General features: G+C 42.4%; 1 protein-coding gene across 1 annotated transcript; it reads right to left on the bottom strand.

Moving 5' to 3' along the window:
- Positions 1-8,379: 8,379 nt before the first annotated feature.
- LOC123425611 (patatin-like protein 2) lies at positions 8,380-10,405 on the bottom strand. Its single transcript, XM_045109305.1, has 5 exons — positions 10,259-10,405; positions 9,955-10,133; positions 9,525-9,714; positions 9,032-9,193; positions 8,380-8,934 (listed from the first exon to the last, which is right to left on the bottom strand). Exons 1-5 carry the CDS (start codon positions 10,403-10,405, stop codon positions 8,380-8,382), a joined length of 1,233 nt encoding a protein of 410 aa, XP_044965240.1.
- Positions 10,406-15,565: the final 5,160 nt, after the last annotated feature.

The following is a 15,565-nucleotide window of genomic DNA, read 5'->3' as shown; positions in this document are numbered from 1 at the left end:
GTTATGTATATGTGTGTCATCACAATCAATATTCAATATGAACAAACCTCTCACATTGGGTGCATGACCATAAAATATATTACTCACAAAAATAGAACAACCATTATTCTCTGACTTAAATGAGTAACCGTCTTGCAATAAACAAGATCCACATATAATGTTCATGCTTAACGCAGGCACTAAATAACAATTATTTAAGTTCATAACTAATCCTGATGGTAACTGAAGTGAGACTGTGCCGACGATGATTGCATAAACCTTGGAACCATTTCCCACGCGCATTGTCATTTCATCCTTCGCGAGCCTTTGTTTATTCCGCAGTTCCTGCTTCTACTTGCAAATATGAGCAACAGAACCGATATCAAATACCCAGGCACTACTACGAGAGTTGGTTAAGTACACATCAATAACATGTATATCACATATACCTGATTTTTCTTTGGTCGCCTTCTTATCAGCCAAATACTTGGGGCAGTTGCGCTTCCAGTGACCCATCCCCTTGCAATAATAACACTCTGTTTCTGGCTTAGGTCCAGCCTTGGGTTTCTTCATCAGATTGGCAACAATTTTGCCGCTCTTCTTGGAGTTACCCTTCTTGCCTTTGCCATTTCTCTTGAAACCAGTGGTCTTATTGACCATCAACACTTGATGCTCTTTCCGGAGTTCTCACTCTGCGACTTTAAGCATCGCGAATAACTCGCCGGGTGACTTGTTCATCCCTTGGATGTTATAGTTCAACACAAAGCTCTTATAGCTAGGTGGCAGTGATTGAAGAATTTTGTCAGTGATAGCCTCTTGCGGGAGTTCAATCCCCAGCTCAGCTAGATGGTTTGAGTACCCAGACATTTTGAGCACATGTTCACTGACACACGAATTCTCCTCCATCTTGGAAGCATAGAATTTATCGAAGGTCTCATACCTCTCGATCCGGGCGTTCTTCTGAAATATAAACTTGAACTCCTGCAACATCTCATATGCTCCATGGCACTCAAAACGTCATTGAAGTCCCAGTTCTAAGCCATACAATACTGCACATTGAACTACTGAGTAGTCCTCCTTACGCGATTGCCAAGCGTTCAAAACATCTTGGTTAGACGTAGCGGGTGGTTCATCTCCTAGTGCAGCATCAAGGACATAATTATTTTTCCCAACTTGTAGGATGAGCCTAAGATTACGTGCCCAGTCTACAAAGTTGCTTCCATCATCTTTCAACTTAGCTTTCTCTCGGAAGGTATTGAAATTCAGGGTTGCTACTGCGTGAGCCATTGATCTACAACATAAAATATTACAAAGTGGACTTAGACTATGTTCAATACAATTAGAGTTTAACTAATCAAATTACTAATAAACTCCCACTCAAATAGACATCCCTATAGTTACTTGGGTGTTGCATGATCCAAATTCACTAACTCAAGTCCGATCATCACATGAGTTGAGTATAGTTTCAGTGGTAAACATCTCTATGCTAATCATATCAACTATATGATTCATGCTCGACCTTTTGGTCTCTTGTGTTCCAAGGCCATGTCTGCACATGCTAGGCTCGTCAAGTTTAACCCGAGTGTTCCACGTGTGCAACTGTTTTGCACCCGTTGTACGTGAACGTTGAGTCTATCACACCCGATCATCCCGTGGTGTCTGGAAACGACGAACTGTCGCAACGGTGCACAGTCGGGGAGAACACAATTTTATATTGAAATTTCAGTGAGGGATCACCTTATAATGCTACCGTCGTTCTAAGAAGGATAAGGTGCGTAAAAGGATAAACATCACATGCAATTCATAAGTGACATGATATGGCCATGATCTTGTGCTTCTTGATCTCCATCACCAAAGCATCGGCATGATCTTCTTGTCACCGGCGCCACACCATGATCTCCATTATTGTACCGCCATCGAGGTTGTCGTGCTATCTATGTTATTACTACTAAAGCTACGACCTAGCAATATAGTAAACGCATCTACAAACACAAACGTTAGTTTAAATACAACCCTATGGCTCCTACCGGTTGCCATAGCATCGACGTGCAAGTCGATATTAACTATTACAACATGATCATCTCATACATCCAATATATCACATCAAAAGCATACCCTGCAAAAACAAGTTAGACGTCCTCTAATTTTTTGTTGCATGTTTTACGTGGCTGCTATGGGTATCTAGTATGATCGCAACTTACTTATGCAAAAACCACAAAGGAGATGTGCAAATTGCTATTTAACCTCTATCCAAGGACCGTCTCGGTCAAATCCAATTAAACCAAAGTTGAAGAAACCGACACCCGCCGGTCATCTTTATGCAACAAGTTGCATGTTGGTCGATGAAACCAATCTCTCGTAAGCGTACGAGTAATGTCGGTCCGGGCCGCTTCAATCCAACAATACCGCCGAATCGAGAAAAGACTAAGGAGAGCAGCAAATCGAACATCAACGCCCACAAAAACTTTTGTGTTCTACTCAAGATTACATCTACACATGAACCTAGCTCATGATGCCACTGTTGGGGAACGTTGCATGGGAAACAAAAAAAATCCTACGCACACGAAGACCTATCATGGTGATGTTCATCTACGAGAGGGAGATCGGATCCACATACCCTTGTAGATTGCTAAGCGGGAAGCGTTAAGAAATGCGGTTGATGTAGTGGTACAGCTTCGGGATTCAAATCACCGTCGTCCCACGATCCGTCCCGATCTAGCACCGAACGGACGGCACATCCACGTTCAGCACACATACAACTCGATGAAGATCTCCGCCTTCTTGATCCAGCAAGAGAGACGGGGAAGTAGATGAGTTCTCCGCTAGCGTGAGGGTGCGCCGGTGATGGTGATGATCTATTCCCGCAGGACTCCGCCCGAGCCCCGTAGAAATCCGATCTACAGGAAGAACTACGAGGTATAGGTTTGAGTTGCACGTGGCAAAGTTGTGTCTCAAAAGCCCTAAAACCACCAATATATATAGGAGGAGGGGAGGGGCTCACCTTGGGGCTCAAGAGAGACCCAAGGGCGCTGGCCGAAAGGAGGAGGTAGACTCCCACCCCAATTCGGTTTGGGAAGGAGGAGTCCTCCTCTTCCTTCCCACCTCCCTCTCTTTTTTTCTTTTCTTTTTTTTGGTTTTTTCCCTTATGGCGCCATAGCCTACTTGGGCTGGCCTCACCAGCCCACTAAGGATTGGTGCGCCACCGTAGGGCTATTGGGCTCACTCCTGGGTGGGTGGGGCCCTCCCGGTGAATACCCGGAACCAATTCGTCACTCCCGGTACACTCCCGGTAATGCCCGAAATCTTTCCGGTGCCAAATGAAAGCATCTTGTATATCAATCTTCGTTTCCGGACCATTCCGGAAACCCTTGTGACATTCGTGATCTCATCTGGGACTCCGAACAACCTTTGTTCACTAACACATATAACTCAACTATACGAAAACGTCACCGAACCTTAACTGTGCAGACCCTGCGGGTTCGAGAACTATGCAGACATGACAAGAGACACTCCTCGTTCAATATCCAATAGCAGGACCTGGATGTCCATATTGGATCCTATATATTCTACGAAGATCTTATTGGTTGAACCTATGTGCCAAGGATTCATATAATCCCGTATAACATTCCCTTTGTCCTTCGGTATGTTACTTGCCCGAGATTTGATCGTCAGTATCTCTATACCTATTTCAATATCGTTACCGGCAAGTTTCTTTACTCGTTCCGTAATACAAGATCCCGTGACTTACACTTGAGTCACATTTCTTGCAAAGCTTATATGTAATGTTATATTACCAAGTGGGCCCTGAGATACCTCTCTATCACACGGAGTGACAAATCCCAGTCTTGATCCATGCTAACTCAACGGACACCTTCAGAGATACCTGTAGAGCACCTTTATAGTCACCCAGTAATGTTGTGACATTTGATACACACAAGGTATTCCTCCGGTGTCAGTGAGTTACATGATCTCATGGTCATAGGAATGAATACTTGATACGCAGAAAACAATAGCAATAAAATGACACGACCATATGCTACGTTTATAATTTGGGTCTTGTCCATCACATCATTCTCCTAATGATGTGTTCCAGTTATCAAGTGACAACACTTGCATATGGTCAGAAAACCTTAACCATCCTTGATCAACTGGCTAGCCAAATAGAGGCTTACTAGGAACATTGTTTTGTCTATATATCCACACATGTATCTATGCTTTCATTCAATACAATTATAGCATTGATAATAAACGATTATCTTGAAACAGGAAATATAATAATAACTATTTTATCATTGCCTCTAGGGTATATTTCCAACAACAAGATCCCGTGGCTAACTCTTTAGTCACATTGCTTGCAAGGCTTGTTTGTGATGTTGTATTACCGAGTGTGCTCCGAGATACATCTCCGTCACATGGAGTGAAAAATCCCAGTCTTGATCCTTGCCAACTCAACGGACACCTTCGGAGATACCTGTAGAGTACCTTTATAGTCACCCATTAACGTTGCGAAGTTTGATACACATAAGGCATTCCTCCGGTGTCAGTGAGTTACATGATCTCATGGTCACAGGAATGTATACTTGACATGCAGAAAACAATAGCAATAAAATAACACGATCACATGCTACATTTATAGTTTGGGTCTTGCCCATCACATCATTCTCCTAATGATGTGATCCCATTATCAAGTGACAACACTTGTCTATGGCTAGGAAACCTTAACCATTTTTGATCAACGAGCCACGCAACTAGAGGCTTACTAGGGACAGTATGTTGTCGATGTATCCACACATGTATTTATGTTTCCATTCAATACAATTATAGCACGGATAATAAACGACTATCTTGAAATAGGAAATATAATAATAACTATTTTATTATTGCCTCTAGGGCATACTTCCAACATAAGGAAGCGGGGCCAACTCGTCGGTCCCCAAAGAAACCCTGAAAGGTTTCCTATTCGGTGAAAGAGGACCAAGGTCGGGGGCTCGCCAAGATGGAGGTCATCACCGAACCCATCGGTGTGTCACGGAAGGAGGCTTTTGCATGCGAAGTCCGCCTTTGTCAGTATAGGCTACAGTCGTGTCCCTCTTCAAACTGGCCATTGTGGCAACCCTTCCCGCCACGTGTTTTAGGGGGAAGATGACCAGGACTGAATAAGAGAGAGAGAGCAAGTTGCCGCTGTAGAGGAGAGAGGACCCAGAGCTAACGAGAACACCCGACTGTTTTTTCTCTCGTTCTTGAGCAATCCAACCAAGAAGGAGTAGAGTTTTACACCTCACGGTGGCCCGAACCTGGGTAAACCACCGTGCCATTGTTCTTCCTCCTTAGATTAAGCACGTTGGACCATAGCCATAGGGTTGCAAGATAGAGTAGGGAAAGAGAGCGAGCGCACCCCGGAATTCGAACCTTCTTGGGTCCCTTGAGGCCCAATTCCGACAATGCCGAACATTCAAATATGTCTCGAAGTATGTGCCAAATCTTCCGAGGATTTCATTTTTAACACGCCGGAGTGGGGTGGCAACCAATTTGGTCGATGCTAAGGATGGATCTGACACGACGAGGGCGGTGACGGAGGGGGTGCAACGGTGGCGGTGCTGGCCGGAGTCGGTCATCACGACGACGGGCTACACATAAGTATGGGTTTGTGGCTGTTGTATATTTACGACACCTGGGAGAAAAATATGAGGCCGCCCCAAAAAACTTGCATCACCATATAGGGAGATGGCATATGCTGGAGCTGTGTTTTTGGTCTAAATGCCCTAAAACGTCTTTTTTGGCGTTAGCCCTATTTTGCATCATATGTTCTTAGAACATGTTTTGGGACTCGTGAAGCAATTTTGTTCATTTGTTGTTCATTGTGTCTTCGTATCTTTGCAAAAAAAAGGATGTTCTTCATCACAATATCGTGTGTACCGCTTCAAAGCAATCCACATAAAACACCTATATAAGTAGTAGCTTTCCTCAATGGATCGCAGTACCAGCGCTGACCAGTCAATATGAACGTCGTTTTTTTGAAAGGAGGGTGCCTTTGCATCTGGACGATTCATGCAGTCATTTTATTAATTATTCATAAAGTCCTTACAAGATAATACACCAGTAAGCCCGAAGTTACCATCTTGACAACACCGGTCGCTACTCCTATCCTCATGATGAATGGGTGTCGACTGTCCGAGTCTAATACCAAATAAATATCACCTCAACACCTAACATCTAATGTGAGATGCCTCATCCAAGCCACAATACATGTACGGGGTTACACACCGGTTCGACGCACTTTTAGCGGGCACTGCATGCGCATGCTGCAAGGGTTGTTACCTCCTTCATCCATCGATCCATCCTCAGATTAGATATTGACGCATCGACCATGCCATGCCTCATTGCCATCGACGCCACCACGACAGCAGACAACGTCATCCTCCTGCACGAGTCCATCGCCACCCGTCGGACCCCGAGCCTCCACTGCGCCACGCCGCCGAGATCCGCCGCCATGATGTGTAGGATGAAGCATCGCTCCACCACCTACCGACGCCCAACCACCAAACCGTCCACATGTTCGTCCGGCCGATGAATGTCTCCAAAGACGATGCCCGCACGGGGGAGACGACGAAGACGTCGCCATCATCTGATTCAGCAAGCCCTTCAACGAGGGCTACGACTCCCACGGGTGGCGCCGTCAACGGAAGCTTCCTCCAGATCTGAGGTTTCCCTCAAAAACAATGGAGTGAGGGACGCCCCCACCATCGCCTCCAACGAGGAAAATGACACCCCCGGGCGCCGCCGCCGATGGTGGTATCCTCACCCACTTCAGCAGTTGGGCCACCATCTCCTCCTCCACTTGATCCATCGCCGGGAAGCCACCGCGAGACAACACCCACCGACCAGATCCCTTTGGACCGACGATGAAGACAACCAAAGGTAGAGGAGGTCATATCGCTGCGTGACCGACGCCATGGCTACACACACGTTGTCCCGAGGCACCCGCTCAAGATCCATCGTCACAGCCACGCCTCCAAGCCGCGAAGGAGGAACGCCCCGCCGCCGCCATCACACCCCTGCACGGGCTTTGCCTAGCCGGGATCTGGCGGCGGCAGGAGGGGAGGCGGAGGGGACCGGGAGGGATCTGCTGATCCGGAAAGGGGAGGGGAAGGGAGATGTTGATGCATACAGAATAACCTTTAAAAATGGGAGCAACCAATATGAATGACGTGAACGCATGCATTATAGTTAGTCGTGAGGAGGATTATGGTCACCTCGAGTGACAATGAGATTCCACGGGTTAATAAACATAACATTAAGAGCACTTCATGACGCGTTTTTTTTTTTTTTCGGGGGATTTCATGACGCGCTCTGTCCAGATATACAAATGCAAAGCTTCAACTGGGCAACAACTAACCGACGTCATTTGTTCCCCTAAAAATTTACTTGCATCATTTGTTTATGAATGCACGTATACCTCTGCAGAGACACGGCTGAAATATGAAATACAATTTGGATTATGATAGCTGGTGTTCTCTGCCTACAAGGTTTTCTTTTCTTTTTTTTTTTTTTTTTGCGGGATTCTCTGCCTGCAAGTTAAACCAACACACGGCTCAAACATTATCTCATGCTGGTCATGTGATTGGGCAGTCTCCTCGGCCTACAAGTTAAGCCAATCCGGCTCAAATCATGCTTGTCTGGGTCGTTGCACCGAGGTTTCTTGTTGGCAAAGCACACGACTATGAGTTCGTTAGCTTTGTCCAATCAAATTTGTTAGACATACTTGAAGGAGTATTTTTTTTGGACTAAAAAAGATAATTAACCAGGGAAACAAGGCAAGGGAAAGGTGTAGCTCCCAGGTGACTAGACACCCTCTATAGACAGTAAAAAAATAAAAAAATAAAAAAATCTGACACTTTGTAACATTAAAGATAGTCAAACTTTATAAGTTCTTACAAGTTCTCATGTCAAAATATTATATACAGAAAGGTGTACAAACAAGTCTCAGATTTCAGTGTTAAAAGTGTTCAAAACTTGAAGAATTGAAATGTTTTTCCTGTGTATAGCTCCTTGAAAAAGAAAATTGGCATAAAAGTTTGCAAGCACCAGGAAAGTTTGATCATCTTTAATGTTACAAAGTTTCAGATTTTTTTATTTTTTCTTATTCTGATTTTATCGTTTATAGAGGGTGCCTAGGCACGTGGAAGTTAAAATCCACTCTCAACAAGGCAAATAATGTGATCAACACTTCTCCAGTGCAGCTCAAAAAAAACTTCTCCAGCAAAACAGGAACACTCTCAAAGCCTCAATTTATTCTGCAACTGTGGCACAATTTTATTACATAACTGTACAATATTTCATCAATGTATAATAATAATACTAATAATAATGAAAGAAAAAAATCCACCAAACGAACAAGATTCACGAGCCGGCCAGCTGCTGGTTAATCTGAAGCACCTTTTGGCGCCTGCGCCGCTCGTCGGACAGGTGCTTTGCGAACTTGGCGAGCTGCTCCGCGTTGGTGCCCTGGCCGGGCATCTCCACGTTCCGGCCGGTCTCCAGGTCCACCCGGGACACGTTCTTCCTGAGGAGCTCGCCCCCGATCTGCACCAGCCTGTCCATGTTCTCCTTGGAGCAGTCGTCGATGGAGCCCGCGCTCCCGCTCAGCTGGTCGTACTGGATGCGCAGGTAGCGGTGGGAGGAGCGCAGGGCGCCGAAGAGGACCGAGAGGTGGATGTCCACCATGTCGGCGCTGGCGGCGTTGAACATGTCGACGATTGGGGTGGTGCCGTCCTTGACGATCCAGTTCAGGATCCCCCACTTGGCGGTGTCCTTAGCGCTGTAGCTCTCCTTCGGGTTCAGCCCGCAGCCGATGGAGACGATCATGAACTTGCCGTAGTCCACCGGGTTCTGCACGAAGAACTCGCCATCCCCCACGATGATGTCCTGCGACACTTGGCTCATCGCGCATAGCGTCTGCATGCATGCGTGCATGCGGTACGTGAGATTTAGGGTGTGTGTGTTGTGTGTCGTGGCCGGCGCCTGGCCGACGGTGAGGCGATAGCTAGCTTACGGGGTTGTTGGCGGCGAGGCCGCCGTCGATGAGGTTGAAGGCCCTCGGCTCCCCTTTGTCGTCCTTGGTCTCGAAGTAGTGCGCCGGGAAGAACGTCGGCGCGGCCGAGGTGCTGATCGCGATGTCTGACAGGAGCGCGTTTTTCGCAGGCGAGTGCTTCAGCTGAACATTGTTACAGATTCATGCATGCATGCATGGAATTTATTAGGAACCACAAGATATTTTTTCAAGAGAAAAAAGAAGTCACTAACTTCTTTCCTGATAAAATTAACATGTCGAGATCATAGAAAGCGAAGCAGTTGGTCTTTGGTTTTCCATATAACTTGAAGCTAAAAGACAGAGAATCTTGAAACGATCTAATGTGAGAACAACAGTCTGAAATTCAACAGGCTATACTCTCGAGTCTCGACAGACTGGAGTGCACACATTTTCTGAACATTTTAAATTTAGTGGCACATTTTTTGCATACTACTGATATGCGAGTATAGACTACCTGAAAGCTCGAAAAAATTGAGGGCTGCAGATATGCGATATCGAAGGTCGGGATGACCACATTGGTTAGTGTCCTGTCCAGCTTGGTCTCGCCGAGGTGCCGACGAAGCAGCGCATGGAGGTACTTGCCGTTGTACTTGGGCCCGCGCACCATCTTCAAAGCTGTGGCGATCTTGCCGAAGAACGAGTTCCTGCAACTTGGCGAGTTCGACTTACGCTTAATTTGATAGGGTGAAACGAAATGATGTTGTAATACGAAGTTAGTACTGCTGAACAACAAAGAAAGCTAGTCTTATGATTTTTCGGAAAGAAGGATTAACCCCGGCATGTGCATCAAGTGATGGATGCACACAACCATTTAATTAAATAAAGTAGCATCAAAGTACGCTAGTCTTATAACATGATATGGACATCCATGCATGTTCAGTTACTTCTGTGGGAAGATCTTGGGCGACTCATCCATGTAGAACTGCGCCAGCTCCTTGGCGTCGAACAGCGGCCGCCCGTTCTTGTCCGGCGCCGTGAGCATCACCGTCAAGAGGCCACCGGTGCTCGTGCCGGCGATGACGTCAAAGTAGTCCGCGATCCTAGCTTCTGGCCCATCTAGTTTCTGCATGGAGACATATGGTCCAGGAGTTCAGATAACAAAGTAGTAACTGCTAGTGTTCTTCTGGAAACAGTAGACAAACATGCTTGATGACATAGTAGATGAGCTTGTTTACACATATATCGTACCTTGAATTCCTCTCCAAGGAAGCCGAGGATGGTGGCCGGAATGATCCCCCTGACGCCGCCACCATCGATGCTTAGAACGGTGATCAGCTTGTCCTTGTCCGCGGAGTTCTGGCGCTCACCTTCTTCCGCAGAACTACTGCTTGCCATCTAGAGTTCGATAGTCAAGCCAAGCCCCAAGATACGAAATTAATGTGGCAAAGGATACGGAAGGAAAGAAACTTGCTATATATAGACATGTCTGGAAACAACTGAATTAAGAAACAACAGGATTGGCTCAACAGCAGGGGTTAATTACAAAGTCAGACAAATGAATAAAAACCAACTAACTATAATATTATCAGCAAAGTCAGACAAAGTTAAATAATTGTTCAATATATAGTTATATACTGTTTTGAGAATGAATACAGTCAATCTTTGAAAAAAAAAATCTTCACTTCTGCTTCGTTACACCCCTAAACACAAGGACGGTCCAGATTAATCGATACCTCTTCATAATAAAAGGCAGTTTTCTTTATTTTTTAAACCGTAAAAAAAAACTCTGCTGGACAGGCATGTTCATGTTTTCTCTATTTTTTAAACAGTCAAAAGAAGAACGTGAGAAGAACGATTCAAACCATGCACCTTTAGGTATTATCACACCTGCAATAACCAACTAGGCAACAAGACCTCACGTGCTACAACTGCATTTTATTCTAATAAACAACTCCAGGAACGCAGTATTCTCAGTTTTGTTTTGTTTTTCTCTTCATTTTTTTCCTTTTTATTTTTTTGATTTCCTTTTCCTTTCTAAATGCGTTAGCTTTTTAAACCTCGCGCCATGTGTTTTTAAAAATGATGATTTTTTTCAAGTTCGTCAATTTTTCTTCAAAATAGGTGATTTTTTCACAAGCTGATGAAGTTTTTTTCTAAATTCGTGAACTATTTCTCAAATAGGTGAACTTTTCTTGAAAGTTAATAAACTTTTTATAAAGTAGATGATCTATTATTTTAAAAATTGATGAACAATTACTTAAACTGTAATTTTTGTAATCTAAACCCTAAACCCTAAATTGTTAGGATAACAACTTTGGAAAATGTGTTAAATTTTTTAAAAATTTCATGCATAATTTGAAATTCCAAAATTGTGCATAAATTAAAATTAGGTCCGTTTCATGACTCAGAGTAACATCATCGCATTATAACACTCTTCCGCCCTTACCGACACCCGTGCGTTCCACATGATGTACATGCATATGTTTATCAAATCTACCCAACTTTTGTCAGCAAGTGAGAATGAACATACAAATACCCCATGCAAAATTTGAACAAAATCGGACACCAAACGCACATTGCTTCACGTTCGGTAACTGTTTTTTCATGTTTTCGGATGGAAAATCGTAGAAAATGCACGGAATGTCAGAAACTAAAAAGAATTACGTGCCTCCTTGTGATGATCATTAGGTCATGTGAAAAAAATGGATCCATTTCATGAGTCGAAGAAGTATCATCGCATTATAACACCCCTTCCGCGCTTACCGACACCCGTGGGTTTCACGTGATGTTTATGCACGCGTTCATCAAATCTACCCAACTTTTGCGAGCAAATAAGAATGAACATTTAAATGCCCGACGCAAAAATTGAAAAAAAAAATCGGACACCAAGCACACGCTGCGACATGTCACACAACTGTTTTTCCGTGTTTTCGGAAAATCATAGAAAATGCACAAAATGTCAGAAATTTAAAACATTTGGCGTGCCTCCTTGTGATGATCGTTACGGCGTGTGAAAAAAATGGGCCAGTTTCATGAGTTGAAGAAGCATCATCGCATTATTTTAAAAATTGATGAACTATTACTTAAATCGTCATTTTGGTATTCTAAACCCTAAACCCTAAATTCTTGGGAAGTTGTTAACAACATTGAAAAAGGTACAGAACTTTATAAAAATTTCATACATAATTTGAAATTCTAAAATTGTGCATAAACTAAAATTGGGTCCATTTCATGACTTAGAGTAACATCATCGCATTATAATATCCCTTTCGCCCTTACCGATACCCGTTCATTTTACATGATGTACATGCATACGTTTCTCAAACCTATCAACTTCTGCCAGCAAGTGAGAATCAACATACAAATGACCCATGCAAAATTTAAACTATTACTTAAATCATAATTTTGCTATTCTAAACTATTTTTCAATTTCTTGAATAAGTTTCAAAAGAATAATAAATATCAAAAAGGAGAAAATGAATTTAAGAAAAGTTCAAAATATTTAAAAATCACGAATTTAAAAAATGAAAATAGGGTGAAAAAGAAATATGAAAGAAAAAGGAGCTGACGGGCAAAATTTAAACCAAAATAGGGAAACCGCTGTGGTTTTTATATAAGAGAAATGTCATACTTGGATTTGTCATATCTAGTAATGTGTCTTGTTGGTTGTTGCTGCTTCCATGTTGGCTACTAGTCTGGAGTTCGAAATGTGGTACGAGCTAGAAGATAAGAAAATGGTGCACTTGACCCGCCGAAGGGCGCATATGTAGTGGATATATCGTACATACGGAAATTAATGTGAAAGGTCCATATTATCTTTTATACGGTTTGTAAGGGGTATACCGAAGCGGGGCTCTTTTTTCTTACCACTGATATACATAAAATCTTCTGTTTTACAGATATATCTTACCAAATGTGTAACCTTTTAGGGAAAAAATTGTAAAAGCCAAGATCATTTCCATCATGTACGTACGATGAGCAAAACAAAACGAAAATTTCTTTCAACCGCTTGTAGCTAGACAGGAAATCAATGGTAGGTCAACTCCAACAATTATATGTTGGACGTGGTTAGGGCGCACCGCTTCGTTGATTAGTTGTTTAGAGTGCATCTGGTCCCCTGCTTCAGCGTCAGAATTGAGATCCGTTTTCACAGCTGGCTTTCTTATGACGAGTTCTTCAAAAGTAGATCCCATATAGATAGGTTTCGATAAAGTTTTTTGTGGGCAACTTTAGGTGATATTGAGGCAACTTTAGTGTTAAAGGAAAGCAATTTATTTTTTGACCTAGTTAGACTACCTATTTGGTTGGTTTTTGTAAAAATGAGAACATCACACAAAATATAGGGCACATTTATTGCTATGTACAAGTAATTGCATGCGGTTGATGCTTAATTGCCTGGAAATACTATGAAATTGCCAAACATTGATGCCTAATTGCCTAATAATGATGATCAGTTGCCTATGCTTGATGCTCAGTTGACTACAAATACTGTGAGATTGCTTAATTTTGATGCTCAGTTGCCTATTACTGATAATGAATTGCCTACGGTTGATGTTCAGTTGCCTACCATTGATGCCAAGTTGTCTGCTATTTGTAAATAGTTGTCATAATTGCACTCGAGTATCACAAAAAAAGTTAGCAACTTTTAATGTGTTTTGCGCAACTTCTGTGCATTCAACAAGCAACTCATATGTATACACACGATGCAATTCATCTAGCATCAAAGTTGCTTCTGTTTAGCACTAAGGTTGCCTCATCTAACATCGAAGTTGCTTTTGAATGTTTTTTCTTCAAAACATATTCATATGGGATCTCGTTTTGAAGAGTTCGTCACCAGGAACCCAACGATGAAAACATATCATAATTCCGACACACGGTTTAGCTTTTTGAAAAAAAAAATCATACAGAAATTAATGCACATCCAACGCATGAGAAGCCGAGTATGCACATCCAACGCGTAATTTAACTATTTCAGTTTGGAAATAGCTGAAGACATTTGCCATGTGATTGCTAAAGGGTGAAGTTAGTTAACCTTCTAGTCATGGTAGATAACTTTGAAGAATTTTTTGTTGATAGACAATCATACTACGCACACTAATAAGAAGTTGCGCATTAAAGTTGCTCAATATCACCCTAAAGTTGCTCAAAAAAAAGATTGTCGGGACCTATCCATATGAGATCTAGTTTTGGAGTACTCGTCGCGACAAACACAATGATGAAAACGGATTTGAAATTCGATGCTAGAGTCAAAAGTTATGAATTTTAGAAAATTTTAAAGCCTCAAATAAACGTATGCGCGTGGAATTGGAGATGCCTCTGCGTAATCGAACGAATAAAACGCATGCGCTCGAAAAAGCTTAAAAGTGCAGCTGCATTTTTAAGTATTTAGATTATATGTTATCATCACATTAGTGTGCGTGTGGAGCACGTTTAGAGTAAAATACGTGGCCTGCATATAATATCCTCATCAATAAATAGGGGAAATGCCACAAAAAATGGAGAGGCATCTAGCATAATCAGGAAACGATGTGTGTAGAGGTGGAACATAATGGATGAGATGACTAAAATAAGACTAATAAATCGTTTTAGTTTTTAACCCTTGGCTAAGATCAAACCAGATCTGGAAATGAAACATTCCAGATATTTGACATTGTTACTTCTAATTATTTTTTCTTTTGAGTTTATAATACTGTCCAGTTTCTTAAACATGGATCATACGTGGAACTGATGCAAGGACACAAGCAACAAATGGCTTCGTTCATGACCTTTGCGTGTAGTTGAAAGGTAGCACTTGCAACATCGAGATGCAACAAATGTTTTAGTTTTTTGTTGGATTTAGCTAGTAGGCTTTTGGTCCAAAGCCCAACTAATATCTAAAATTCTTATGGTCCATGTGTGTTGGCTATTTGTGTGGTGTGAGTATGACTAAAATTTAATGCCATACCGCTAGTTGAAAGAGAGCTATACCTCCTTATAAGGTGAGTCCTTCTAGCACTTGTAAAATAGTGAGAAGAAAAATGACTCTCGCACACTCCTCCTCGCTCACCTCCTCGCGGATTGCGGGATTGAGCCGAGCCGAGCTCATACCCGTATGCTTATTTAAATTAAATGGTATTAAATTTATATTAACTTAATATTAAATCAACGACACTTATTTTGATACCGAAGGTGTCACATCCCTGACCCCTTAAGCAAGTTAGTCTTGTGCTCATGTCTTCTTTGCATTGCATCTAAGAAATTGTCAACAAGAACAAAGAAAGAGGTGAAGGAAAAACTCAAACCCTAGCCACTTCTTCAAATAAAGAAAATCTCAAAACTAGTTAAAATCAATGAACCCAAAATGGCCTCAAGAAAAGTTCAAACTTTCTGATAAATCATGAAAGTAAATGAGCAATGAAGAAAACCATTTTCTTAACATCTTAAGCATTTTAAATAAATGCAAAAGCTACTGGTTTCAAGTTTTTAATTTGAAATCAGAAACTTTAAATTTTCAAAAATGTTGAAAACTTTGGAAATGGTTGGAAATATTCCAACAAATATTCAGGTGTGTTTAAA

Source organism: Hordeum vulgare, chromosome 2H, assembly GCF_904849725.1.
Source record: "Hordeum vulgare subsp. vulgare chromosome 2H, MorexV3_pseudomolecules_assembly, whole genome shotgun sequence".
Taxonomy (NCBI): domain Eukaryota; kingdom Viridiplantae; phylum Streptophyta; class Magnoliopsida; order Poales; family Poaceae; genus Hordeum; species Hordeum vulgare.
This window is presented reverse-complemented; position numbering and strand designations above follow the sequence as displayed.